Genomic DNA, 26,187 nt, shown 5'->3' on the forward strand with positions numbered 1-26,187 from the left:
AGTCAGAAATGGGTTATGGGTGTGTAAACCAATAATGTATGTACAGAGTTTTGTAAATAACTTTTACAAAAGTTAAGCAAACTAGAACACTATAAGATAGGAAAATGTTAGAATCGAAATTACTTTGGATTATGTGACATTATATAAATCCTGGGGTATATTATAAGTTTATAATTATAACTCTCTTTAACGGGCATATTTCCAGACCCAACCCTAGGCTTCTCGGCCTTTTGGCTAAGATCAAGTGTAGTACCTGCTCGTTGGAAACACTTGGTGGAGTACCTGTTCTTACACTAGGAGCGTGAGAGGTTCCTAGTGTGGAATGGAGAAACACCTTGTGGAGTACCATGCCAGGGTGTGGCAATGCCTCTGGTCGAGAGTGGAGAAAAACTGGGCTTAGTATCCGTTGCCTTCTTTGGGGTTGAAATAGGACCCCTTACGTGGAGCTGGAACGGCCTGGTCTAGTATCTACTCTCGTACTGGGGGTTGACCCTGACACAGAGTGGGTATGAAGCTTGGTCTGGCTGAGAGGTCAGGAGCAGCCTGAAGCTTGAGGTGTTTTGTGCCCCTGGAACTGGAAAGTACAGGGGTGCCTGAAATACACTGGGGATTCGGACCACCATTGCACTAGGGCACTTTAGCACAGAAAACTTCAATCCTTCCTGTCTGCACCCACTTCCTTTGCCCTGGCCTTTTGGCTAGGGCAGGGATAATTTTTTATATTTCCCCTGGCCTTCTGGCTGGGGCTTATTTATTTATTTATTCACGTGTTTTGCACTATTTTGCACTACACTGCACTTATTTATGTTTTTTGTAAGTCACGTCACAGTTTTTTGTTGGGGTTTAGGTGAGACCCTTATGGGCCACCCTCTCCCCTAGTTGCCGAGGCCCTCTCCTTTTGGGGAGGGCCAGAGGCTGTTTGGATCCCCAGGGGGAAGCTTCGGCCAACCTTGGGGATACCCAAGGGTCCCTCTACGCTTCGGCAAGGGGGGACCCATAGCCCCTTTTTCCCCTCAGTAGGCCTTTTAGCTCTGATGGGTAGGGGAGTAATGGGGCCCTTCTCCTTTTGGAGAGGGTCCAAGAACCTACGCCCCCAGCACATTTGGCACAGACACTGGGAGATGAAGTCGCGCACCTCGGGCTTCAAGTAAAAGAAAAAAAATAAATAAATAATATAAGTCCTCTTTCTTCCTCCTGCCCCTTTGGAGGGTCCTCGGCTGGGACAAATGGCACAGCTCCATCTCTTACAACTGGAAAACCCCCTGGTTCTACCTGGACGTGTCCAAGTTTGTGAGGGAGCACCAACTGGAGGGAGTTGAACCTGGCTTGTGGAAACCAAGGACCATCTACAAGCTCATCAGAGCTAAAGACGTTATGGAGCCGATTCCGGGGCTCCCTTCAGCAACTGCCAAACAGGTCTGGGAGAATGGGGCCTCCAAAAGGCTCACAGACACAAAGACCTGTCGTGGATGGCCCTTCAAGGGGGTTTGCCACTCAGGTCATTCATGCACTCCCGGAACCTGTGCAGGTACATACATTGCCCCAGGTGCATCATACATGAGGAAACATCTATGCTCTTGTTTTGGGACTGTGCCTGTGCACAGTTGTTGTTGGATGCCCTGGAAAACAAACTGAAAGACTGTGTGCCAAGGAACTATTACACGTACCACTCGGTACTCTGTGGACTATTCCCTGGCTCCCACACTTATGGGGCGATCCAGGAAGCCTGGCGCCTTATGAACTGTGTTAAGGACGCTTCGTGGATCGCCAGGAACCGCCTCATATTGCGGAGGGAGAGGATGTCCATCCAGGACTGTTGCAGGCTGGTTCACAGCCTGCTAAGAGACTATTCCATATTGGACAGCCCTGAGGAAGAAGAGGACTAAACCCCCCTTCTTCTGCCCCTCTCCCCTTGTTTGAACTGCATAATAAGACTTGGGACCGTGGCCCCTTTCCCCTCATTCAAAATGTCTGTTGTTTTACTGATGTCTTTCTATTTATTGCCCCTCCCCTTATATGTGTCTGCCTTTCAATAAAGCTTCGGGCATGTGATTCCCTCTCCCTCACCCTCCTACCCTCCATACCCATAGCCTTATTAACTGTTGTATTATTGTATAGTTTAAATGCATAGTGCAGTTCATTATTTATAGTGTTGGCTGGCCTGTGCCGTAGTTCTTGAAATGTGCTATACCGTCTGCATCTGTTTTGTGTTTTAGCTGTGCTGCGACACGGTACTTATGTGTGTAGTGTTTATGTATGTTTTTTTGCTTCTTTATGTCAATAAAGACTGCTTTTTCAATAAAAAAATAATATAAATGATGAGTGTCAACCCTTGAGTGGAGGGCTCGGAATGGCAAATGTGAATCAGAGCAACCAGCAGTGCTGTCACCTTTGCGGAATGTGTATTACGCAGTGCAAACTTGGTTTTCATATTGTGATGCTATTGTGACACTATACAGTAGGTGTTAATTCATTGTTTTGTTTTAAGATCGCGAAACAGAAAAGGTCATCAGATAAGATCATTTGCTCTGTATCCCTTGTGTGTTATAGTTATACAGCAGAGGTATTATTTTGTCAGCCTTGATGACACATGCCATCAGACACACTATTTGTGTAATGCCTGATGTCTCACAATGATCTTGAAGTACCAGTTGCAATCACGAGGTTATGTTACTTTCTTTGCTTTTCTTCAGGCTGACATTCTGACAAGTGTGAATGACTACCCTGCTAAGTGAAATTGTGACAATAAAGCTGACTGGACTCCTCACTGACATATCTGTAACTGTCCTATACAGAAGTATAAGGAAGTATAAGAATAAAATGTAACTTTTATTAATTAATAACATCAGCAAATTTTGTAATAGAATAAGTGCTCGAAGTATGAAACATCGATTAAAAAAGTATAATTTGCTGTATGCCTGTCTTGCAGTTATATTCCATTAAATCAGTGTCCATGGGATTGGGAGTATGTAATGCTTTATTTAAGTAAACATAAAAATGTCTTTTCTCCAGTCAGCCTTGTAAAAGTTGTGATAGTGAAACGCATGTCAGCATTTTCTGCTGTGTCTCTATGACACTATTATAAAATTAATGTCAGAAGTCACGTCTGCATGTTGTCCTAGACAGGTTTATTTAGCAAATGGGTTTACCATCATGCATACAAAATAGATCCCACACCAGTGTATATTTATACCTTTTTAAATTGCTATTTGTCTCTTCTCAATATGGTGTACTCATAGCTTTAAGAATAGAATTTCTACTTCCTATGTATGTATGTAATGACTGAGGTGCTATCACTAACTATAAATAAGTGCATTAACAAACAACAAAAGAAGAGTTGTTCAGGTGGTGCACTCTAGAATCCCATTTTTGTTTAAATGTTTGATAAAATAATGCAACTTTATTGGTAAGATACAGTATGCATTAAAATATCTCCTACTGGAAATCATTATGGCGGCAAAATATTAAAACTATAGTAAAGAAAGGTGTATAGTAAAATTAAACCCTGCGGTTCACTGATATTATATTTAATTATAAATCAAACTAGCTATTCTGCCGGTTCTTCGCACGGGAGTTTCTGATTTTCACGGTTGCAGATATAGTGTTAAACATTTGGTAAATCTATAGAGATGTACATTTGAGACGTCTTAATGTAAGTGAATATTAATCCATGGTTCTAGGCGTTACCCGAAGAGCACCCGTAGCACATACAGTAAAAAGTGAAAGGGCCATCTTTGTAGTTTATTAAATTCTACCCACTGGAGGTGCAATCCAAATTTTGATCCAATTGTCTGTTTCCTGCAACGCAAGCCATGCATCGGTAATGACGTTATTGTGTCATTATTATGTTAACAGTAGATTGTGCATGCTAGTCTGGAATTAACAACCCTTGATTTAATTAGGTTATTTTATATTAAATGTTAATAAAAAGAATTGGTCTCTAAAGTGCACCACCTCAACAACTCTTGTATTCTTGTTTGCGGGTTTACCATTATGCTTATAGTGCCGACACTCTTAAAATGCTTTAAGTAATATTACTATCGCATCAGCTTATCAGGTCTATATTACGCTGGTTACAGTTTGACAGTCAACAGCGTAACTGTTTACATATTTATTAACAATTTCTTATATAGCGCAGCAAATTCTGTTGCGCTTTACAATTGACATAACCAATGTGCTTTTATTAACTGAATGTAACTAGTCAGAACTATCCTGCGAATAGTCACAAAATACAACTTGAACGTAAGTGGGAAGTGATGCAAACAACAGCAGGTTGCCTTTGGAGCGCATCCTGGGCCTAATTCAGACCTGATAGCTCGCAAGCAGTTTTTTGCAGTGCTGCGATCAGATAGTCGCCGCCTATAGGGGAGTGTATTTTAGCTGTGCAAGTATGCGATCGCATGTGCAGCCGAGCAGTACAAAAAGATCTTTTGCAGTTTCTGAGTAGCCCAGGACTTACTCAGCCGCTGCGATCACTTCAGCATGTCCTGGGCCGGAATTGACATCAGACACCCGCCCTGCAAACGCTTGGACACGCCTGCGTTTTTCCAACCACGCCCTGAAAACGGTCAGTTGCCACCCACAAATGCCTTATTCCGGTCAATCTCCTTGCGATCGGCTGTGTGAATGGATTCTTCGTAAAGCCCATCACACAGCAACGATCCACTTTTGTACCCGTGCGACGCGACTGTGCATAGCCATGCATACGCATGCGCAGTTCTGACCTGTTCGCAGTGCTGCAAAAAATGCAAGCAAGCGGTCAGGTCTGAATTACCCCCACCCCCGTTGATATAGTCACTAATCAGAACACACAACACTTATTCCATTACCTCAGTTGTTCACTACACCTCTTAGATTATAAACTCACTTGTGATAGACAATCCTTACCTTCTGTTTTACTGTATGTCACTGTGTGTTATTTATTTGTGATGTGATCTCAATACAGTGCTGTGTAATGTGTTGGCCGTCGCAATGCGCTAAGCAGAATTAGGTGTCTATTTACTAAGCCTTCGATCGAGCTAAAGTGGACGGAGATAAAGTACCAGCCAACCAGCTCCTAACTGTCATTTTTCAAACGCAGCCTGTGGCATGGCAGGTAGGAGCTGATTGGCTGGTACTTTATCTCCATCCACTTTATCTCCGTCTAAGGCTTAGTAAATAGACCCCTGAGTATTGCAGGGAACATCATGCTGGAGAGAAAGTCAATCCAGCCTGCTCTGTTGCTATCCCCTGCCACGTCTATCATGGTTTTTTTTCTATGCCATGCCACTGACGCTAAGGTGAGAGAGTGCTGCTAGCCTGAGAGGGACCTGGAGACACAAGGATATGTTGGCAAAGATGAGGAATGTGGCTGCCACTGCCACCACCATAGCTGCCTCCACCAGTAATAACAAAGGCGATAACGACGTCTGCCTGTCACCCCCTGCCTCTCCTCAGCTATACCCACTGCCTGTCACCCAATGCCTCTCCTCAGCATCACCAACTGCTGGTCACACATTGCCTGTCACCCACTGCCTCTTCCCAGCATTACCCACAGTCTGTCACCCACTGCCACAGTGCCGTTTTAGCGGCAGATGAGGAGTACAACTGCACGGGGCACCCGCCACGGTACTTTTCACTGTCCCTAGACCGCTCCCCCTCCTCTCTGTCATAGTACTCAACTCAGGGGTGGAGTTTCGCGGAATGATGCATTTACGTTATGACATCACGACGCAACGTGTCATTTTGCGAAACTCCACTAGCATTATCTATTGCCTCTCCCAGCCTCAACCACTGCCTGTCACCCACTGCCTTTCCCAGCGGCTCCCACTGCCTCTCTCCAGTGTCACCCACTGCCTGTCACCAGGGTTACCCACTGTCTGTTACCCACTGCCTGTCACCCATTGCTTCTCCCCAGGATCACCCACTACCTATAACTCACTACCTCTCCCCAGTGACACCCACTGCCATTCCCCAGCATTGCCCACTACCTGCCACTATCGTTACCCACTGCCTTTTCCCAGTGTTACTCACTGCCTCTCTCATCGTCAACCACTGCCTGTCCCCCACTGCCTCTCCCAGTGTCACCCACTGCCTCTCACCAGCACCACCCACAGCCTGTCACCATTACCCACTGCCTTTCTCCAGAGTTACACACTGTCTATCACCTGCTGCCTGCCACCTATTACTTCTCCCCAGCGTCACCCAATGCCTGTCATCCACTGCCTCTCACCAGTGTCACCCACTGTCTTTATCCAGTGTTACCCACTGCTTGCTACCCATTGCCTGTCACTCACTGCCTTTCTCCAGTGTCATCCACTGCCTCTCCCAGCGTCAACCACTGCCTGTCACCCACTGCTTCTCCCAGTGTCACCAACTACCTTTCACCAATGTTACCCACTGCCTCTATCCAGCATTACCCTTTTGCCTCTCCCCAGTGTCACCCACTGCCTCTCACCAGCACCACCCACAGCCTATAACCCACTGCCTCTCCCCAGCATAACCCACTGCCTGTCACCATTACCCACTGCCTTTCCCCAGAGTTACCCACTTTCTATCACCCGCTGCCTGCCACCCATTGCTTCTCCTCCGCTTCACCACTGCCTGTCTTCCACTGCCTCTCCCCAGTGTCACCCACTGCCTTTTTTCAGCATCACCTACTGCCTGTCACCCACTGCCTCTCCCCAGTGTCACCCACTTCTTGTCTCCCACTCCCATATGTAGGAGGGCAAAAATTTATAGTGTGCAGGGGGGCGCCGAACATCCTAGCACCAGCCCTGGTAATACAGATGGGTCCATGTTTATCTTGGTGTTTAATAGGATTAACTGAGATTGGGCAGTCAGACTTAATCCCCTGCTGTAATGACTTAATCCGCTGCTGTATTGTTCTCTCTGTATTGTATTGCAGCTGAGAACAATAGATGGAGGGTTTATGTAAATAAACCATGGTGTGCCTAGGCGCAGCAAACTAGCCAAGATAACCGTGGATCTATCTGTAGTTAGAATGACATAAACTTTAATAACTTTAATAATTCCCTCTTATGAACTGCATCTCACCTTATCACAAGTGTGTATAGCAGCCAGCAACATTGAGGCTCCAGTGGATGGGCGGTAAATATTACGGTGCGCTGTGTTTAAAACTGGAGCCCACAGAAACCTGGGAAAGAAATAAAAATAAATAAATGCTATGTAACAACATGTACCACTTAATGAAAAGATTGCAAAACTAAGTAGTTTACTGCAAATCTACTCCCTTTGCTGCAAGAGCTTATTGCATATACTGTACCTACAAATGTGCATAGGACTACAGCAGTTTTAGCTGTGTAGTGCAAGCTACAAAATTAAAGAAAATATTTGATTTCTATGTCTTATGCTATGTACACAATAGAACAATGTCCGCACGATGTGACTTAACTTGCAACGGAACCCCGGCACCGGCAAGTGCATACACACTTGCCAATGCCTGACGCGACGGGGGTGGCCATGCTGCATTCGACAGCATGGCCCTCGTCTGCGATATCAGCTGTCGGACCTGATGCAGGTCCGACGGGCAACATTGCAGACGATCCACGGGAGTGGGCATTGTGCAATATATTGTCTGTACACACTAGACGATATCGCTCTGAACCGGACGATATTGGCCAGATCGTACGCTATAAAGCCTAGTGTGTATGCACCAAGAGTGCATATGATCTAAAAGCATACTTGCCAACTCTCCTGGAAAGTACAGGAATTTCCCAAATTTAGGGGGCGCTCCCGGCCTACAGACAGAGTTGGCCAGTCTTCGAACGTGACACCTCGTTAGTAAATGTAGTGTAAGTAAATGAGTGCTATATAAATGCTGAGGTCAAGGGTTACCTCCCCTCAGTTGATTTGCACAACTCCCTGCTCCCTCCCCTTCTCTGCGCGACAAAGTCTTCCGTCATCTCAGAATTGGCAGCAGCCAGCTTGCCACAGCAGGGCTATGTTGTATCTAATGATCAAATATTCTGGTGTTACTCTGATGTTAAAAAAAAATAGTACTGTCAGTCTATGTATGTTAGACAGTGTAGATAACTAGACATTGCCGACACACAGTGGTTGTGATAAGTACAGAGCGTAGACACACCAACTACACATGAATATTTTATACTTTATTAAAATTTATATTAGAGATGTGCCCTGGACCCTTTTCGGCTTTTGGTTTTGGATTTGGATCTCTGTTCGTGTTTTGGATCTGGATTGGTTTTTCCAATACCATCCTTTCGTTTTTGGTTTTGGATCTGGATTTTTTTGAAAAAAAAACATAAAAACAGCTAAAATCACAGAATTTGGGGGTATTTTTGATCCTACAGTATTATTAACCTCAATAACATTCATTTCCACTCATTACCAGTCTATAACACCTCACACCTCACACTCATTGTTTAGCAACCCATGCCTTCACCCACCTACTGTAGGTATTCTTGTACCAGGAAGGTGCTCACATGAAGAGAATAGATGCCAATAAACTGTCCACCATGTATATTATCTAGATTGCACGCATAATATTCAGGTTCTGACTTTTTTTTTTTGGAAGACATTGCAGAACTTTTACAGTGCATGCAGCAGTTGCATGAGTGACCAATCTTATGAACCCCTGAGGTTTAGGTGCACGTGCTTAATGTATCTGCTCTCTGGTTGAGCTGGCAGATGTGTGCCATACTATGATATAAACCATGTCTTCCTTTACCATGTACATACAGTATGAAGGTGGAGATAACTGGGATGAAAGGTAAGGCCAGCATGAATTTATGTATCATGCCCCCTAGTTTCATTTCAGAGGCTGACTCTACCAATCCTTTCAACCTTAACTAGTCAGTTACATTTCATGCATAGGCAGAACAAGACATTTGGTAATGGATGGTCCAAGTTCCAGTCCCTCTATCAGTACTTGTGGTACCTTGACAGTTTGCTAATCTCGCTAGTGACCTTTTCAAGGCAGTTATTTTATAATTGAATTTATATTCTTCAATCATGCTTTCTGAATCCTGTTATACTGTCACCTTTGTTTTTCATTTTTTTCATTACTGTAAGGACCCAGTTACTATTATGCTACATAGCATACTTAACTACCCTCCCAAAATCAGGTGCCCCTCCTGGCCCCCCAGAAAGGTGGGCAAGTCTCCCGCAGCGCCGCAGCTCTCCCTCACCCCACTTACAGAGAACAAGTGGATGTCCAAGGGGACAAAATGAATCGCGTCATCGTTGCCCTGCCTCCCGCTGTACAATGCCTGTAATCGTGTACTGTGTAGCAAGGGATGGCTACGGTGACGCGACCACAAGCATCATGCCCCTGTGTTGCCTCAACTACATAGCCACGCCCCCTATGTCATGTCACGCCCTCCCTCCCAGCCACCTGCAGCGCCGTATCATCGGGCATGCCCAAAGAAAATTTAATAGGCCTGCCTTCAAAGATTCATATGGGACAAGAGTGATCCTCTGCTATTCCCATTAAGTATCTACGGTGAGGAAAAATATATGTTTTGTGAACTATGCTAAGGAAAGGTTCAGCATTTGTTACTGCAGGTATAATTTTAATTGAGTTGTTTAGTGTTTGTAACAGTGTCTGTATGGTTAAGGGCGGGAATTGGTTTCTCCACTGAGCAAGCCCAGTTGTTATTGTGTCATATTTTAGTGGGGTATTTAAAAATAAATAATGAATGGATATGGCTTTCTTATTTGGAGTGTATTGAAGTAGTACTTTATCCAGGGGGTTATCCCAGTCTGCTGGCAATCATTTTTTAGAAAGAGTAACCACATAATCTTGTATTTGGAAGTAAACTTAAGACAAAAACCCAAGAGCAGGATATTTGGTGATTACTTGCAAAAATGATAGGGGTTTCCTAGTGAAGGGGTTTGTAAGTTGCCAAACGTAGGTAAGGTCCATTTCAGACCACAGGGTAAAGGGATATCTCGCCTCTCCATTTTGAAAGTCCGGGTTATGTTTTAGGGGGAGAAAAAGAAATACAAATGGGTTTAATGAGAGCATATGTTGGAGACTGTGCCAAAGTCTCCAAATGGACATTAGCAATGGGTTCGATTCCCAAAAAGGAATTTCGCTATTATGTAAATGAAGAAAAGTGGTCAAGTTGATTCCACCTAAAAAAGCGGAACCTAAAGATATGTTTGAATATATATCACTGTTATGTAACCATTCTCCCAAATAACTGAGGTGAGCAGCATGCCTCTAAGCACTTATGCCAGGAAAATGAATACCCCCATTTGTTCTACTTTGTTGGAGTATCACAAGTACTATTCATGCTCTTTTACAATTCCAAATGAAGATGCAGATCAGTTCTTCAATTTCGGCGGTGTCTTTTCTGGTAAATAAAATAGGGAGGGACTGAAGGGGATAAGGGGGTTTAGGGGAATAAAATATTTCTTACTAGATTGGCCCGTCTTAGGTAGGAAAGAGTAAGTTTACGTCAATGCTCAGTATCTTCCCGAATACTAAGTATAATTTTAGACATTAAAAGCATATAAATTGTTAATATTTTTAGGTATTTGCACCCCTAGATATATGATTGCTTCGGATGCCCGTGTACTAGGGATGTTTCTCGACCATGTTGGGCATATATAGCCCTACAAAGGTACATAGCGGTAGACTTTTCTAAATTCACTGTGAAGCCTGATACTAACCCGAATTCTTTTATTCATTCCATCAGAGGTTTTTATCGGTTCTGATACGTATAAGAGGATATCATCTGCAAAGGCAGAGATTTTAACTACCTCTTTTCCAATCTGAATTCCTTGAAATAATTACCAATTCTGTATCACTTGAAGCATGGGATCAAGGGTCAAATTAAATAGCAAGGGCGATAAAGGACAACACTGTCTTTTACCCCTAGACATAATAAGGTTGGCTCCAGCGGAGCTGGGAGTCTGTGGGGCTGTCCTAAAATTTGAGAAAGAGTAGGTTGGTATGAACAAAGTTTCCCCCCCCCCCCCCCGAAGGTCTGAGGGGTCTATTTACTAAGTCTTGTATGGAGATAAATCCGATGGAGATAAAGTCCCAGCCTATCGGCTCCTGTCATGTTTCAAACTCAGCCTGCTGTGACATGGCGGTTAGGAGCCGATTGGCTGATACTTTATCTCAAGCGACTTTATCTCCATCCAAGGCTTAGTAAATAGACCCCTGAGACAGCTACAGTACATGTTAAACAGTCTTCCCCTTTAGAAGGTATGGTGAAGCCTTTGCCAGTGAATACAGGGGGTCATTCCAAGTTGATCGCTAGCTGAAAATGTTCGCTGCGCAGCGATGATGCATACAAACGGCACTTCTGTGCATGCGTATGCGGCGCAATGCGCACGCGCGACGTACTTTCACAACGGCCGATACAGTTTTACACAAGGTCTAGCGAAGCTTTCCAGTCGCACTGGTTGCCGCAGAGTGATTGACATGAAGTGGGCGTTTCTGGGTGTCAATTGACCGTTTTCAGGGAGTGTTCGAAAAAACGCAGGCGTACCAGGAAAACCGCAGGCATGGTTGGGAGAACGCAGGGCGTGTTTGTGACGTCAAATCCGGAACTAAACAGTCTGAAGTGATCGCAAGCTAGGAGTAGGTCTGGAGCTACTCTGAAACTGCACACTGTTTTTTTGTAGTCGCTCTGCGATCCTTTTCGTTCGTACTTCTGCTAAGCTAAAATACACTCCCAGAGGGCGGCGGCTTAGCGTTTGCACGGCTGCTAAAAACTGCTAGCGAGTGATCAACTCGGAATGACCCCCACTGGCACAACTTACAGCCAGCAGAGTTACGGCAGGCAATAGGGCTGCATGTCTTTTGATAAATCTGCCACTAAGAACTATAGATCAGAGAATTAGCACACAGTTTAGATCCTATAGCAATCCCTAAAGTGTGTAAAGTGCGTAATCAAAACATTTCCCATGTATATCATGAAAAGAAAGTGTATTTTTTTCAGGTTTGCTAGTAAGGTCACTTTATTACACTGTCTTAATAACTCTGAAGGTTTTAAGTACCAGAAACACATTTTTTCAATTTAAAAACACCCTGTTTCTTGTGTTCATAGACATGTGCATGCACTAAAGCTAGCTACACACTATACAATTACAATTACTGGGCAGATTTGCCAATAATCGGTTGATTTGGCCTGTTTTATTGTGCAGTGTATAAGCACAAGCATTTCAGCGTTTTGCCAATATAACGGTCAGTCTTGACAAAAGATATAGGCTAAAAGGTCCCGGTATCGTGCAGCGTGTGTGCCTTCCACTTGCTGAAAAATTGTGCCGATTGTCGGTTCAAGCAAAAAAAAATCGCAGTGTGTAGCTAGCTTTAGGCAGAAGTTCAGATCCAAATTTTTATAAATCACATTATTATTATTATTATTATTATTATTATTATTATTATTATACATAAGTATGAAAAAGTCTAGTCCTTGAAAAAGGCTTCCTTTTGTTATCAAACCCTCATCTCTAATCTTACAGATGTCAAATATTTCTGAAAAGCTCCTGGGAATTGTAAATATATTTTGTAAACTTAAATTTGATATTTAATATATAAAACAACTTATTTTTCATTTACCAGTTATCTATGTTTTAAATGACTTGATTCATTTTTAAAAGTTCTTTGGTTTATTAGCAGATAACTGCTACTTGTAAAGTCTGATATTTAAGGTGTCCATACACTGTGCAATTATCGTCTGATTGGGACGATTACTGTACCTTATATGGCCACGACTGAGCAGCAATTATTGCTCTGTTGGGCATGCAAAATCAGAAAAATGTGAAATTGCAGCTTGGATCTGACAGTGGATATACTCACCATCAGACTCTACATAGTATCTTACTAACCTCTCACTAGCAGCTATACATATACATAAATAAGCTACTGTAGGTATTAGAAAATCACCTGTTTCGCAAGTAGCGCATGAAATCCGGGTGAAGGATTTTGAAATGCTCTGTTGTCAGATTTTTACCAAAAAATTTGGTTGGGCTGCAGAGAGAAGCATAGAAAGATGTTGGCTACTTTATTGCTTTAAAAATGTTTTAATCATAAAAAAAATCACTAACAAAAAATTAATCACAAACAATATTGAAATATTCAGTGCAGATTAGCCAAAGGGACTTTAAACTTTATTTTTTGTTCTATAGATTCTTTGTTAATGCTACCAAATGATTGTATAAAAATATTGCTGTTACAAAGTTTCTGTAATGTCACTTGCTAACGCGCTTGCAGGTGTTACCATGTAGTACAGATCCATTACCTTCCACATCATTATTTTATTTCCTAGAGTTACCCATTTATTTTAAATGAGGCAAGGAAATTAGGGCCTGATTATGAGTTGGACACGACCGCAGTTGCTTCTTTTACTGCAACCGCATCTGCAACTTTATGCTAATGTCGCCAACAATTTCTACAAAACTGAGATGCCCACTTGCAGTGCCTTGTGGCAGTGCAAATCTGTCTTGGTGGGTCTTTAAAGCCCCATCGGTGCACCATCAGACGCACCATCAAAACCTGCATCAGCGCTAGGGCAGTCGCAATAGTTGCATTGCTGAGGTAGGGATGGCCATTGATCATCGGTGATTACAAACCATTGATGGTTAATGGCTGATGACAGATAGTTTTGCCATAGAAGACATAGACCCAGTGGTTCTACACCATTGATGGTAGAGAGTCCCCAATGTTCTTTTTTTGCTTGTTACACTTAATGACGGGTATGGTGCCTAGCTCCGCCCATGACACATCCATGAAGATATGCCCCCAGGCTGAGCAGGGATGACTATCGGTGGGCGAAACAATCAATGGTTTCCCTGGTAAATGGTTTTATACCATTGAGGTGAACCACCGATGGCACCATCAATAGTTAATCCACAGATGGTCATCCCTATTGCTGGGAGTCGATTAAGGGTCTAATTCATGTTTGTCCGCAAATGCTGATTTTCTAGGCTACAGAGCTGCTAATGTTAGCAAGTGAACTGCTGCCCAGGAATGAAATGCTGCAAAAGAGCATAGATCCTAAAGTCTGTACATCCTGGGGGACTATGAAAGTTGACCTTGCAAGCAACAGATGGAGGGAGTCGGGGTATATGTGGGGGGGAATAAGGTGGCTAATAATGCAAACGGTGAGAGATGGGGCAGTGCCGTTCTGCCCATACCCCCACAGTGCCCAATATACACACACAACCAATACCCCCACAGTGGACAACAGATACCCCCCCCCACAAATACACACACCGTGTCCATTATACACTCTTCATACCCAGTGCCCATTAAAAACATCCCCATACCACAGAGTGCCCAGTATACACCCCCCACATTGCCTACAACACCCTCCATACCCATACAATGTCCATCATATTCACACCCTCATACCCACACAGTGCCCTTTATAAACACCCCCATACCCACACAGTGCCCATTATAAACACCCCCATACCTACACAGTGCCCAGTATACACACACACAGTGCCCATAACTCTGTGCATATCCACACAGTGCTCATTATACGCCCCTCATACTCACACAGTCCCCAGCATATGTGTACTCTATACCCACAGTGCCCAGCACACCCCCCCCCATACACAGTGCCCAGCATACATAAACTCCCACTTCCAGACACACAGTGCTCAGCATACACACATACAACCCCCATACCCACACAGTGCCCAGCATACACACACACCTCAGGGATTGTGCTATAGCAGGAGGCCTTCTAAAAGGCGATGGGGGAGCAGGAAGCACTGATGTCTCCCTACCCCTAACACTGACTACAGTACTACATACCGCTAACCTCCTTCTTGCGCCCCAATACTGCCATAACTGCTATCTACCTTTACCCCCTCCCTGCCCCAACTGCCACCTGCCTTTGCACCCCTCTACCCTAACTGCTACCTTCTCCCAGCATTGCATAAGGTACCCCAGGACAACCACCGTCAGCACTGTTCCACCTGTTGCCTGCCTTTACCACCCTCTCTACCCCTAGCACTGCACCTGTTGGCTATGTGAGATCAAGGCAATGTATTTACAAGCATTATAAGTACTGAAAATATGAATGTGATTTGACATGGTATATATGTAGAGCATGTGGGATGGTCTAATGCTATGTTGGGAGGCATATAGGGAGCTCAAAAGCATAAATTGCGATGGGACCCAAAAACAGTAAAATTGGACTCCACATTTTTTAAAGTGAGGGATCCCTGGGACCCACATATTTTTCCACTCAGTGTGATCACTGTCAATTGCATGCTCTGCCCTCTCCTGGCTTTCCTGTCTCTGGCCCCAGCCCACTCCCACAGAGCCCTGCAATGGCAGCCGGACACCAGTCACTTCTAGCTCCTCCATAGAGCTCCCCGTCTCAGGTGGTAATGTAAGGTCTATACACAAGGGAGGTCTATGCTGCAAGAATGAGAAGGTGAATTGTGACAGCCTCAGTCCTTTGCTATTTCACTTGTACCCTGTTTCCCCCATTAACTGCTGCTTGTGGATAACGTGGCTTCATGTACTGTATGGTACATATGTGCTGCACAACTACAGGAGAGCACATAGACAGGTGGATGGCCTTTAAGTATATTGTACATCATATGATCACTGTTACTCCTAAGGTCAGTTAACAGGAAATTACAGTATTATATACAGTACCTATAGTAGATATGCTGGGACACTTCTTGCAGCATATAGCTAGCATCCTTAATGATACAGAAGGATGTAAGTGGCTCTACTGTGGTGTAATGTGTATAAGGGGCTCACTGTTATAAGCGGCTTTACTGTGGTGAACCATGTACAAGGAGCTCTACTGTGTGGTGTAATGTGAATTGGTAATATTTTGTGACCACACCCCTTCCCTGTGAAACCATGCCCCTTCTCTGTAAAGCCACACCCCTATATTTCTCATACGTCCTAGAGGATGCTGGGGTCCACTTATTGACCATTAGGTATAGACAGTTCCGCAGGAGCCATGGGCACTCTTAAGACTTTTCAATGGGTGTGAACTGTCTCCTCCCTCTATGCCCCTCCTCCAGACTTCAGTTTTAGAAATGTGCCCAGGAGACTGGATGCACTCTGAGGAGCTCTACTGAGTTTCTCTGAAAAAGACTTATATTAGGTTTTTTATTTTCAGGGAGAACTGCTGGCAACAGACTCCCTGCTTCAGGGGACTGAGGGGGCTGAAGCAGAACCAACTTCCTGAAGAGTTTCATGGCTCTGCTTCTGGCTGACAGGACACCATTAGCTCCTGAAGGGAACTGAACGCTAGCCGTGCCCAGATGCTCTCTCCCACAGCATGCCGTCACCCCCTCGCAGAGCCAGAAGTCTGAAGACAGGTGAGTATGAGAAGATAGATCTTCTAGCAACTAAAGTGACGGCTGAGGTACGGCGCGGCTGGCGGGAGCGCAGCGCGCCATTGCTGCCCACACACACAGAGCACTGCAGGGCGTGGGGGCACCCTGGGCAGCAAAATATTACCTTAAAATGGTGCAAAGGGGGCATAAGATGCTGCTGGCACAGCCCTACCCCCGCCAGCATAAATATTAACAGACATTGCTGAGTGAAAAATGCGCCATTTGCGGGGGCGGAGCTTCTTCCTCAGGCAGCCAGCACACTGCTCAGCGCCATTTCCTCTCTCTCTCCTCAGCTGCAGAGACAACACTGGTCCTTTCCTCCACTTCTGGCAACAAGTACAGGGTGCAAATAAGGGGGGCACAAAGCGTTTGGTGGTGCATTACTAGTGTGAATTACTGTGTAAAAGTGCTGTTGTCTGTGGGCATTCTGTGTTCACAGACATTACATACTGGCGCTGGGGTTGTGAACTGGCTGCTCCTATACTGTGTCCCTCTGACAGATTTTGCTGTGGGTCTGTCCCCCTATAAGTCCCAGTGTGTCTGTGAGTGTGTGCTGTACACGTGTAAGGCATGTCTGAGGCAGGGAGTTACTCCACGAAGGAAGGTATTTTAGGGACACAGAGTTGTAATGTGGTGGCGCTGCCGGCACACCAAGAGCCTGCATGGGTGAAAGAAATACGTGACAGTATGCATCTTATTAACAGGAGGTTAGATAAGTCTGAATCTCAGGCTGAATGCTGGAGAAAATCTGTGGAAGATGTGATTTTTCAGGACTCAGTTCTTCCTTCTGCAGGCGGCCCCTCTGGGTCACATAAGAGACCATTTGTGAATACTGATACCGACACAGACTCTGATTCTTGTGTCGAGAAATAGATCATAAATTGGCAAAAAATATACAATATATGATTGTGGCTATAAGGGACATGTTGGAAGTTACAGAAGCCTCGCCTGTACCTCAGGAGAAGGCTTCTTTATGTAAGGAAAAGAAATCCAAAGTCACGTTCCCTCCTTCCCACGAGCTAAATGCTCTCTTTGCAGGGATGTGGGTGAATCCTGAGAAAAAAATTCATATTCCTAAGCGGATTCAGGTAGCTTACCCTTTCCCAGCAGAGGACAGGAAAAAATGGGAATCACCCCCTGTGTTAGACAGTGCACTATCCAGGTTGACAAAGAAGGTAATTCTCCCTGCACCTGGCACGGCTTCACTAAAAGAGCCGGCTGACAGTAAGATGGAAACTACATTGAAATCCATTTATGTTGCCAATGGTACACTGCTCAGACCCACTAATGCCTGCGCGTGGGTCAGTCGCGCTATTGAAAAATGGTCAGACAGAGTGTCATCAGAAATTGACACGGTTGATAAAGATGAGATACTCCTTAAGTTAGGGTATATCAAAGACGCTGCCGCCTACATGCTAGAAGTGATGAAAGATATTGGACTCTTGAGTTCACAAGCCGCTACCATGGCGGTATCAGCTAGGCGGGCATTGTGGATTCGCCAGTGGAACGCGGATGCGGATTCCAAAAGAAACATGGAGGCTCTCCCATATAAAGGTGAGACCTTATTTGGCGATGGTCTGGATGCGTTCGTCTTGGCGGCTACCGCAGGTAAGTCAACGTTTTTGCCGTCTGCACCTGCACCGGCAAAAAAGACCTATCACACACACATGCAGTCCTTTCGGCCCAATAAATACAAAAGAGCGAGAGGTTCCCCCTTCTTTGCAGGAAGGGGAAGAGGAAGGGGAAAGAAGTCCACAATGGCTCCAGGTTCCCAGGAGCAGAAGTCTACCCCTACTTCTGCCAAATCTTCATCATGATGCTGCAACTCCCTTGCAGGAGGCCACTCGGGTGGGGGCACGTCTCTAAATGTTCAGCCAAGGTTGGATTCTGTCTGGCCTGGATCACTGAGTATTGCAAATAGTATCCCAGGGATACAAGCTGGAGTTTCAATACATTCCCACATGCCGATTTTTCAAATCAACCTTGCCAGCTTCTCTTCCAGAAAGAGAAGCAGTAACAGCGGCAATCCAAAAATTATGTCAGGACCAGGTCGTAGTCCTGGTGCCTTTGCCGCAACAAGGGGAGGGGTTTTATTCAAGCCTCTTTGTAGTTCCGAAGCCGGACGGCTCGGTCAGACTGATCCTGAACCTAAAAAATTTGAATCTCTACTTGAAACGGTTCAAGTTCAAGATGGAATCACTCCGGGCAGTGATTTCCAGTCTGGAGGAGGGGGATTACATGGTGTCGGTAGACATCAAGGATGCTTACCTGCATGTTCCCATTTATCGTCTTCACCAGGCCTATCTGAGATTTGCGGTTCAGGATTGCCATTACCAGTTCCAGACGTTACCTTTCGGTCTCTCCAGGGCGCCGAGGGTATTCACCAAGGTGATGGCGGAGATGATAGTCCTCCTTCGTCAAAAAGGAGTCAATATAATTCCTTATCTGGACGATCTCCTGATAAAGGCGAGATCCAGGGAGCAGTTGTTACAAAACATCACGCTCTCCCTGTCGATACTCCAAAAACACGGTTGGATCATAAATTATCCAAAGTCACAATTGGAACCGACAACAAAATTGTCTTTTCTCGGGATGATTCTAGACACGGAAGTTCAGAGAGTATTTCTTCCGGTGGAAAAGGCTCTGGAAATCCAGAAAGTGGTAAAACAATTATTGAAACCATCCAGTGTGTCGATCCATCAGTGCATTCGGTTGTTGGGGAAGATGGTGGCGGCCTATGAGGCCATACAGTTTGGCAGGTTCCATGCCAGAGTTTTCCAGTGGGACCTGTTGGACAAGTGGTCGGGATCCCACCTTAACATGCACCGAAAAATAGTCCTGTCGTCAAAGGCCAGGATTTCACTCCTGTGGTGGCTACACACAGTGGCGGATCCAGGGGGGGGGCACTCGGGCCCGTGCCCCCCCTGTCATTTGTGGCCTCCGTCCCCCGTTCTCCCCCGGCGCCAGCGCCGCACAGGGAGATGACGGGCGCCCGCTGAGATTGTGTTACCAGCGGGCGCCCGTCTCCCTGCACAGCGGCAGCCGGAGGCAGGAGCTGAGTACTGAGCTTCGGCTTCCGGCGCTGTCACTGTGCGGCGTGCGCTATGGGAGAGACGTCAGTCATGACGTCTTTCTCATAGTGCTGAGGAGAGGACGCCAGGAGGAAGTCTGGAAGCGGGAACGGGGTTCGGTAAGTATGACGTTTTTTTTATCTTCCTTAATGCAGCGGGGGCATCTACTGGGGGCAAACTACGGGGGGACATTACTACTGGGGGGCATCAACAAGGGGCATTACTACTGGGGGGGGCATTACTACTGGGGGCATTATTACTGGGGGGCATCTACAGGGGGCATTACTACTGGGGGGTCATCTATCGGGGGCATTACTACTGGGGGCAGCTACTGGGGGACATTTTTACTGGGGGCCATCTACTGGGGGAATTATTACTGGGGGGCATCTACTGGGGGCATTACTACTGGGGGTCATCTATTGGGGGCAAACTCCTAGGGGGCATTACTACTGGGGGCAAACTACTGGGAGGACATTATTACTGGGGGGCAACTACTGGGGGCAAACTACTGGGGGACATTATTACTGGGGGGCATCTACTGGGGGCAAACTACTGGGGGACATTATTACTGGGGGTCAACTACAAAGGGGCTAACTACTGGGGGCATACTACAGGAGGGCATTACTACTGGTGGCGTAACTACAGGGGCATTACTACTTGGGGGCTAAACTACAGGGGGGGCAAACTACTGGGGGCATAACTACAGGGGCCAATTTACTGGGGGATAACTACAGGGGCCAAACTACTGGGGGCATTACTACTGGGGGCTAAACTACAAGGGGGGCATAACTACAGGGGCTAAACTACAATGGGGCAAACTACAGGGGGCATTACCACTGGGAGGCTAAATTAAAGGGGTGGGTGTAAACTACTGGGGTCATAACTGCAGGGGCATTACCACTGGGGGCATAACTACTAGGGCGCTAAATGACTGGGGGCATTACTACAGGCAACATTACTACTGGGGGTAATACGAGCATTGCATAAGGGGCACCACTACTATGGGGTCTATATAACGGGCACTACCAGTACAGTGGACATTGCATAATGAGCACTACAACTGTGGGCATTGTATAAGAAGCGCCACCTCACATGCACCGAAGCCGCACGCAAATGTACTTGCCCCTTCTATGGTGCCCCCCCTATCATTTTCTTCTGGATCCGCCCCTGGCTACACAGTCCGCACCTACTAGAGGGATGCAGATTCGGGATTCAGAACTGGGTCCTGGTACCACGGATGCAAGTCTCCGAGGCTGGGGAGCTGTCACTCAGGGGGAAAGCTTCCAAGGAAAATGGTCAAGTCAGGAAGCCTGCCTTCACATAAACGTGCTGGAATTGAGAGCCATTTACAACGGCCTCCAACAAGCGGTACATCTTCTTCAAGATCATCTCGTGCAGATCCAGTCGGACAGTGTAACAGCAGACGCGTACATAAACAGGCAGGGCAGAACGAAAAGCAGAGCAGCATTGGCAGAGGTGACAAAGATCTTCCTCTGGGCAGAAAAACATGCAAAAGCTCTGTCAGCAATTTTCATTCCGGGAGTGGACAACTGGGAAGCAGACTTCCTCAGCAGACACGATCTCCATCCAGGAGAGTGGGGCCTCCACCAAGAAGTCTTTGCAGAGGTGACAAGTCTTTGGGGAGTTCCTCAAATAGACATGATGGCATCTCGTCTCAACAAGAAGCTTCAGAAATATTGTTCCAGGTCGAGAGACCCTCAAGCAATAGCAGTGGATGCGCTAGTGACCCAGTGGGTATTCCAGTCAGTGTATGTCTTCCCTCCACTTCCACTGATCCCAAAAGTTCTCAGGATCGTAAGAAGAACAAGGGTTCGAGCAATCTTCATTGCCCCAGACTGGCCAAGGAGGGCTTGGTACCCAGATATTCAGGAGTTGCTCATAGAAGATCCTCGGCCTCTTCCTCTTCGCGAGGACCTGCTGCAGCAGGGGCCGTGCGTGTATCAGGACTTACCGCGGCTACGTTTAACGGCATGGCTGTTGAGCGCCGGATCCTAGCCCAAAAGGGTATTACAAAAGAAGTAATTCCCACACTTATTCAGGCCAGGAAAGGAGTAACGTCTAAACATTACCACCGTATTTGGAGAAAATATGTGTCTTGGTGTGAATCCAAGAAGGCTCCTACGTAAAAGTTTCACTTGGGACGTTTTCTCCATTTTCTGCAGGCTGGTGTGGAGGCGGGCCTCCGATTGGGGTCAGTCAAGGTCCAGATTTCGGCCTTGTCAGTGTTCTTCCAAAAACAATTGGCCTCTCTTCCAGAGGTTCAGACCTTCGTGAAAGGGGTTCTGCACATCCAGCCTCCTTTTGTGCCTCCAGTGGCACCATGGGACCTTAACGTGGTGTTGCAGTTCCTTCAATCGGATTGGTTTGATCCTCTACGAGAGATAGAGTTGAAGTTTCTCACTTGGAAAGTGGTGATGCTTTTGGCATTGGCATCCGCACGGCGGGTGTCTGAATTGGGGGCCTTGTCTCACAAGAGACCTTACCTGATTTTCCATGAAGATAGGGCAGAGTTGCGAACTCGCCAACATTTTCTTCCAAAGGTGGTTTCTTCTTTCCACATAAACCAACCTATTGTGGTGCCAGTGGTTACTGACACGTTCACTGAGTCAAAGTTTCTAGATGTGGTTAGAGCTTTGAAGATTTATGTCGCTAGAACAGCTCGACTTCGTAAAACAGAGTTTTTGTTTGTCCTGTATGCTCCCAACAAGATTGGGTGTCCTGCTTCCAAGCAGACTATTGCACGTTGGATCAGAAGTACGATTCAGCAAGCTCATACTACGGCTGGATTGCCGTTACCGAAGTCGGTGAAGGCCCATTCCACTAGGAAGGTGGGCTCATTCTGGGCGGCTGCCCGGGGGGTCTCGGCATTACAACTTTGCCGAGCAGCTACTTGGTCGGGGTCAAACCCGTTTGCAAAATTCTACAAGTTTGATACCTTGGCCGATGAAGACCTCAAGTTTGGTCAATCGGTGCTGCAGGGTCATCCGCACTCTCCCGCCCATACTGGAGCTTTGGTATAAACCCCATGGTCAATAAGTGGACCCCAGCATCCTCTAGGACGTATGAGAAAACAGGATTTTAATACCTACCGGTAAATCCTTTTCTCCTAGTCCATAGAGGATGCTGGGCGCCCGTCCCAGTGCGTACTTTACCTACCTTAGTTATACACAAGTTGTGTTATGTTAGCTTCAGCTTGTTGCTGCAATTGATTCATGCCTGTTGGCGTGTGTTGTGTTGATGGCCATGTGTGCGGCATGGTTGAGGTGTGAGCTGGTATGTATCTTACCACTAGTATTAAAGTAAATCCTTTCCTCGAAATGTCCGTCTCCCTGGGCACAGTTCCTATAACTGAAGTCTGGAGGAGGGGCATAGAGGGAGGAGCCAGTTCACACCCATTGAAAAGTCTTAAGCGTGCCCATGGCTCCTGCGGAACCATCTATACCCCATGGTCAATAAGTGGACCCCAGCATCCTCTACGGACTAGAAGAAAAGGATTTACCGGTAAGTATTAAAATCCTGTTTTTTGCCGCACCCCTTCGGCACACACTGGGGGTAATTCAGACCTGATCGCTGGGCTACATTTTTGCTGCCCTGCGATCAGATAGTCACCGCCTACAGGGGGAGGGGATAATGCTGCGCAAGTGTGTGTTCGCTTCATTAGCAGTGCTGCACAAACATCAGATTGTGCAGCCTCTGCTCAGCCCAGGACTTACTCTGTGGTCCGTCGCGCCTGCGCATTGCGGTGCATACGCATGCGCAGTTCAGATCTGATTGCCCGCTGTGCGGAAAACGCACAGCAGCGATCAGGTCTGAATTACCCCCACTGTCCCTATTTTTAATATGGGTAGCAGGGGTCACCAATTCTCTTTCTGGAATAGGGCACCAAAATGTTAAGCTATGGCTCTGTATATTCTATATCAGGGCTGGCCAAACCGGTCCTCGAGATCTACCAACAGTTCATGTTTTCCAGGCCTCCTGGAGATCTGTAGAATGGTCAGTTAGGAATGAATGCAGCACATCTTAATTAGCAATGACGACACCTGTGCACCAGCTAGGTGGGCTGGAAAATGTGAACTGTTGGTAGATCTCGAGGCCTGGTTTGGCCAGCTCTGTTCTATATTATATATACTATTCTTTATTAATTTTGACCAATGAACACAATCACTTGTGTCCCTAGCCCTGTTTCCACCTGTTGTACAAAGTTTTTTAAAATCTGCTGGTCTGTTTTCCATGGGACAAATATTAAATAAATATCCCATCTCTTTAAGAATCAACACTGAGGACAGAAGAAAAGTTGGACACATTTTGTGCCAAAAATGCTGATTCCCCCCCCCCCCCCCCCACAGTTTGCAGAGCTGAATGTATCTCAGGAAGTGCCCAACTCTTTGAAGGCAGAATATGTACCAGTGCTATTGGTAGAAAATAGTAGATATTTGCCAATCTGGAGAAAGCCATGGTAAATGCGACTGCAGGGAGAGCTGCTGCGGAGCAGGAGACAAGCAGAATCGGTCCCCATACTACCCAAAAGGAGGCTCCTGAGCCTGCCCCCGCCACAGGAGTGTGGTTAAAACCTGAGTGGCTGAGGCTATCTCAGTGAGACGCAGGGAGAGGAGGCACACACACACACACACACACACACACACACACACACACACACACACACACACACACACACACACACACACACACACACACACACACACACACACACACACACACACACACACACATCCAGAGGGGCAGTGCTGAATAGTGGGGAATGGCCCCTGTCTTAAGTTCCTGGGGCCCCCCGAAGGCTTAATCCCACCTTGCTCCATTGGTATTACCTCCCCCCCCCCCAATGGTAACAGATTCTCCAGTATCAGATTCCCCCCCAACACCAATAGGTCATCATTGAAGAATAACCTACTCCCTGTCCCGGTGATCCACACACCTCCTATCAGTGCTGCATACTGATATACTGGCTGTCCCCTCCAGGATGTGACAGCCAGGTAGGAGGTACAAGGGCATTGTGCAGCCAGGTGGGTGTGGGGCAGAGTGCAGATCATGTCATCAAGCCGCTTGGACAACCCTCTCCACTCGTGAAGTCGGCAGCAATGAGTGATAAGAGAGCAGCCTCTGGGATACTTGCCTACTTTTACATGTGTCTGGGAGAGCCAAACGAGATGTGTGAGTCTCCCGGGAGTTCCAGTAGAGTAGGCAAGCATACTTTGCCATGTAGCCTGTCAGAAGAGAGACAGTGGTGATTAAGAGCTAAGGGTGGGTACACACTAGGCGATATGCTCTATGAGCGACGTCGCCTAGTGTGTTCCCTTCCCTTCGGGGGCGGTTGTCGGCAGTGAGCGATATGCAAACAATATCGCTAAGGAACGTCACGCCGTGGCCGGGCATACAGTTTTTGGACGACAGTCCAAATTGAGCTGCATGCATGGCCGACAGCGAGAGTTGTTAACGACCTGCGGGGCCGCGCATTGCTCGTGGCTGGGCAGCGTACATACTAGTCGATATAGTAAACAACATCACTCAGGAAGGGCAAAATGAGCGGCGTCGTTTATTTTATCGGCAAGTGTGTACCCACCTTAATAGTAGTGGAAAATGATAGGTGAAATGCCATGCAATTATTCATTACAAGCTTGCCAGTATTCACCTCACTCCAGGGGGTATATTTACTAAAGTGCAGGTGTGCAAAAGTGGAGATGTTGCCCATAGCAGATTCTGGCTATTATCTTCTAGAACAGGCATTCCCAACCACGGTCCTCAAGGCACACTAACAGTGCAGGTTTTAGTGATATCCAGGCTGCAGCACAGATGGTTAAATCAAAATAACTGAGGTGCTAATTAAGTCACCTGTGCTCAAGCCTGGATAGCACTAAAACCTGCGCTGTTAGTGTGCCTTGAGGACCGTGGTTGGGAATCCCTGTTCTAGAAGGTGTTAGATAAATGATAAGTAGAATCTGATTGGTTGCTATGGGCAACATATCACATTTGAAAACCCACACTTTAGTAAATATACCCCCTGCCCTCTCTATGAAATATAGCGGCCCATTTATCAAGCTTTGGAGAGTGATAAATAGCACGGTGATAAAGCACCAGCCAATCAGCTCCTAACTGCCATGTTACAGGTTGTATTTGAAAAATGACAGGAGCTGATTGGTTGGTACTTTATCACCATGCTATTTATTACTGTCCAAGGCTTGATAAATCTTAGCATTGGTTGCTTTATTGTTAATATATGCATCTGAGTGAGGGCCTAATTCAGACCTGATCGCTAGTCTGCGATCAGATCTGAACTGTGCATGCGTATGCACTGCAATGCGCAGGCGCCTCGGACTGCAGCAACGGGGATCGCCGGGCAGCAATGGGATGGTGCAAAAAAAGCGATCGCACGGGCGATCGCAAGGAGATTGACAGGAAGAGGGCATTTGTGGGTGGCAACTGTGCGTTTTCTGGGAGTGTCTGGAAAAACGCAGGCGTGTCCATACGTTTGCAGGGAGGGTTCCTGACGTCAATTCCGGTCCCGGGCAGGCTGAAGTGATCGCAGCGACTGAGTAAGTCTTGGGCTGCGCAGAGACTGCACAAAATCTGTTTGTGAGGCTCTGCTACACATGCGATCGCACACTTGCACAGCAAAAATGCACTCCCCCTGTAGGTGGTGACTATCTGATCGCAGGGCTGCAAAAATCGCTGCCCAGTGATCAGGTCTGAATTACCCCCTGAAATAGAGATACTTCAAATGAGGACCAGTATTGCTTAGAACTCCATTCCAATACAGTGAACCAGCCTCTGCTCTGGTGTCCTA

At 46.4% G+C, this 26,187-nt stretch overlaps 1 protein-coding gene across 3 annotated transcripts in view; it reads right to left on the bottom strand.

Moving 5' to 3' along the window:
- Positions 1 to 26,187, bottom strand: part of LOC135056213 (alpha-N-acetylgalactosaminide alpha-2,6-sialyltransferase 2-like) — a 187,731-nt gene that overhangs the window by 12,305 nt on the left and 149,239 nt on the right. For 2 of the 3 annotated variants that reach the window (XM_063961098.1, XM_063961096.1), the window contains exons 7-8: positions 12,866 to 12,949; positions 7,036 to 7,135 (exon numbers count right to left, since the gene is read on the bottom strand). In XM_063961098.1, the coding sequence (XP_063817168.1) occupies positions 7,036 to 7,135; positions 12,866 to 12,949 (184 nt within the window). Of the gene's footprint in view, positions 1 to 7,035; positions 7,136 to 8,098; positions 8,241 to 12,865; positions 12,950 to 26,187 lie in introns of those variants that run through there. The other variant, XM_063961097.1, reaches the window with a different exon arrangement.

Source organism: Pseudophryne corroboree, chromosome 3, assembly GCF_028390025.1.
Source record: "Pseudophryne corroboree isolate aPseCor3 chromosome 3, aPseCor3.hap2, whole genome shotgun sequence".
NCBI classification, from domain to species: domain Eukaryota; kingdom Metazoa; phylum Chordata; class Amphibia; order Anura; family Myobatrachidae; genus Pseudophryne; species Pseudophryne corroboree.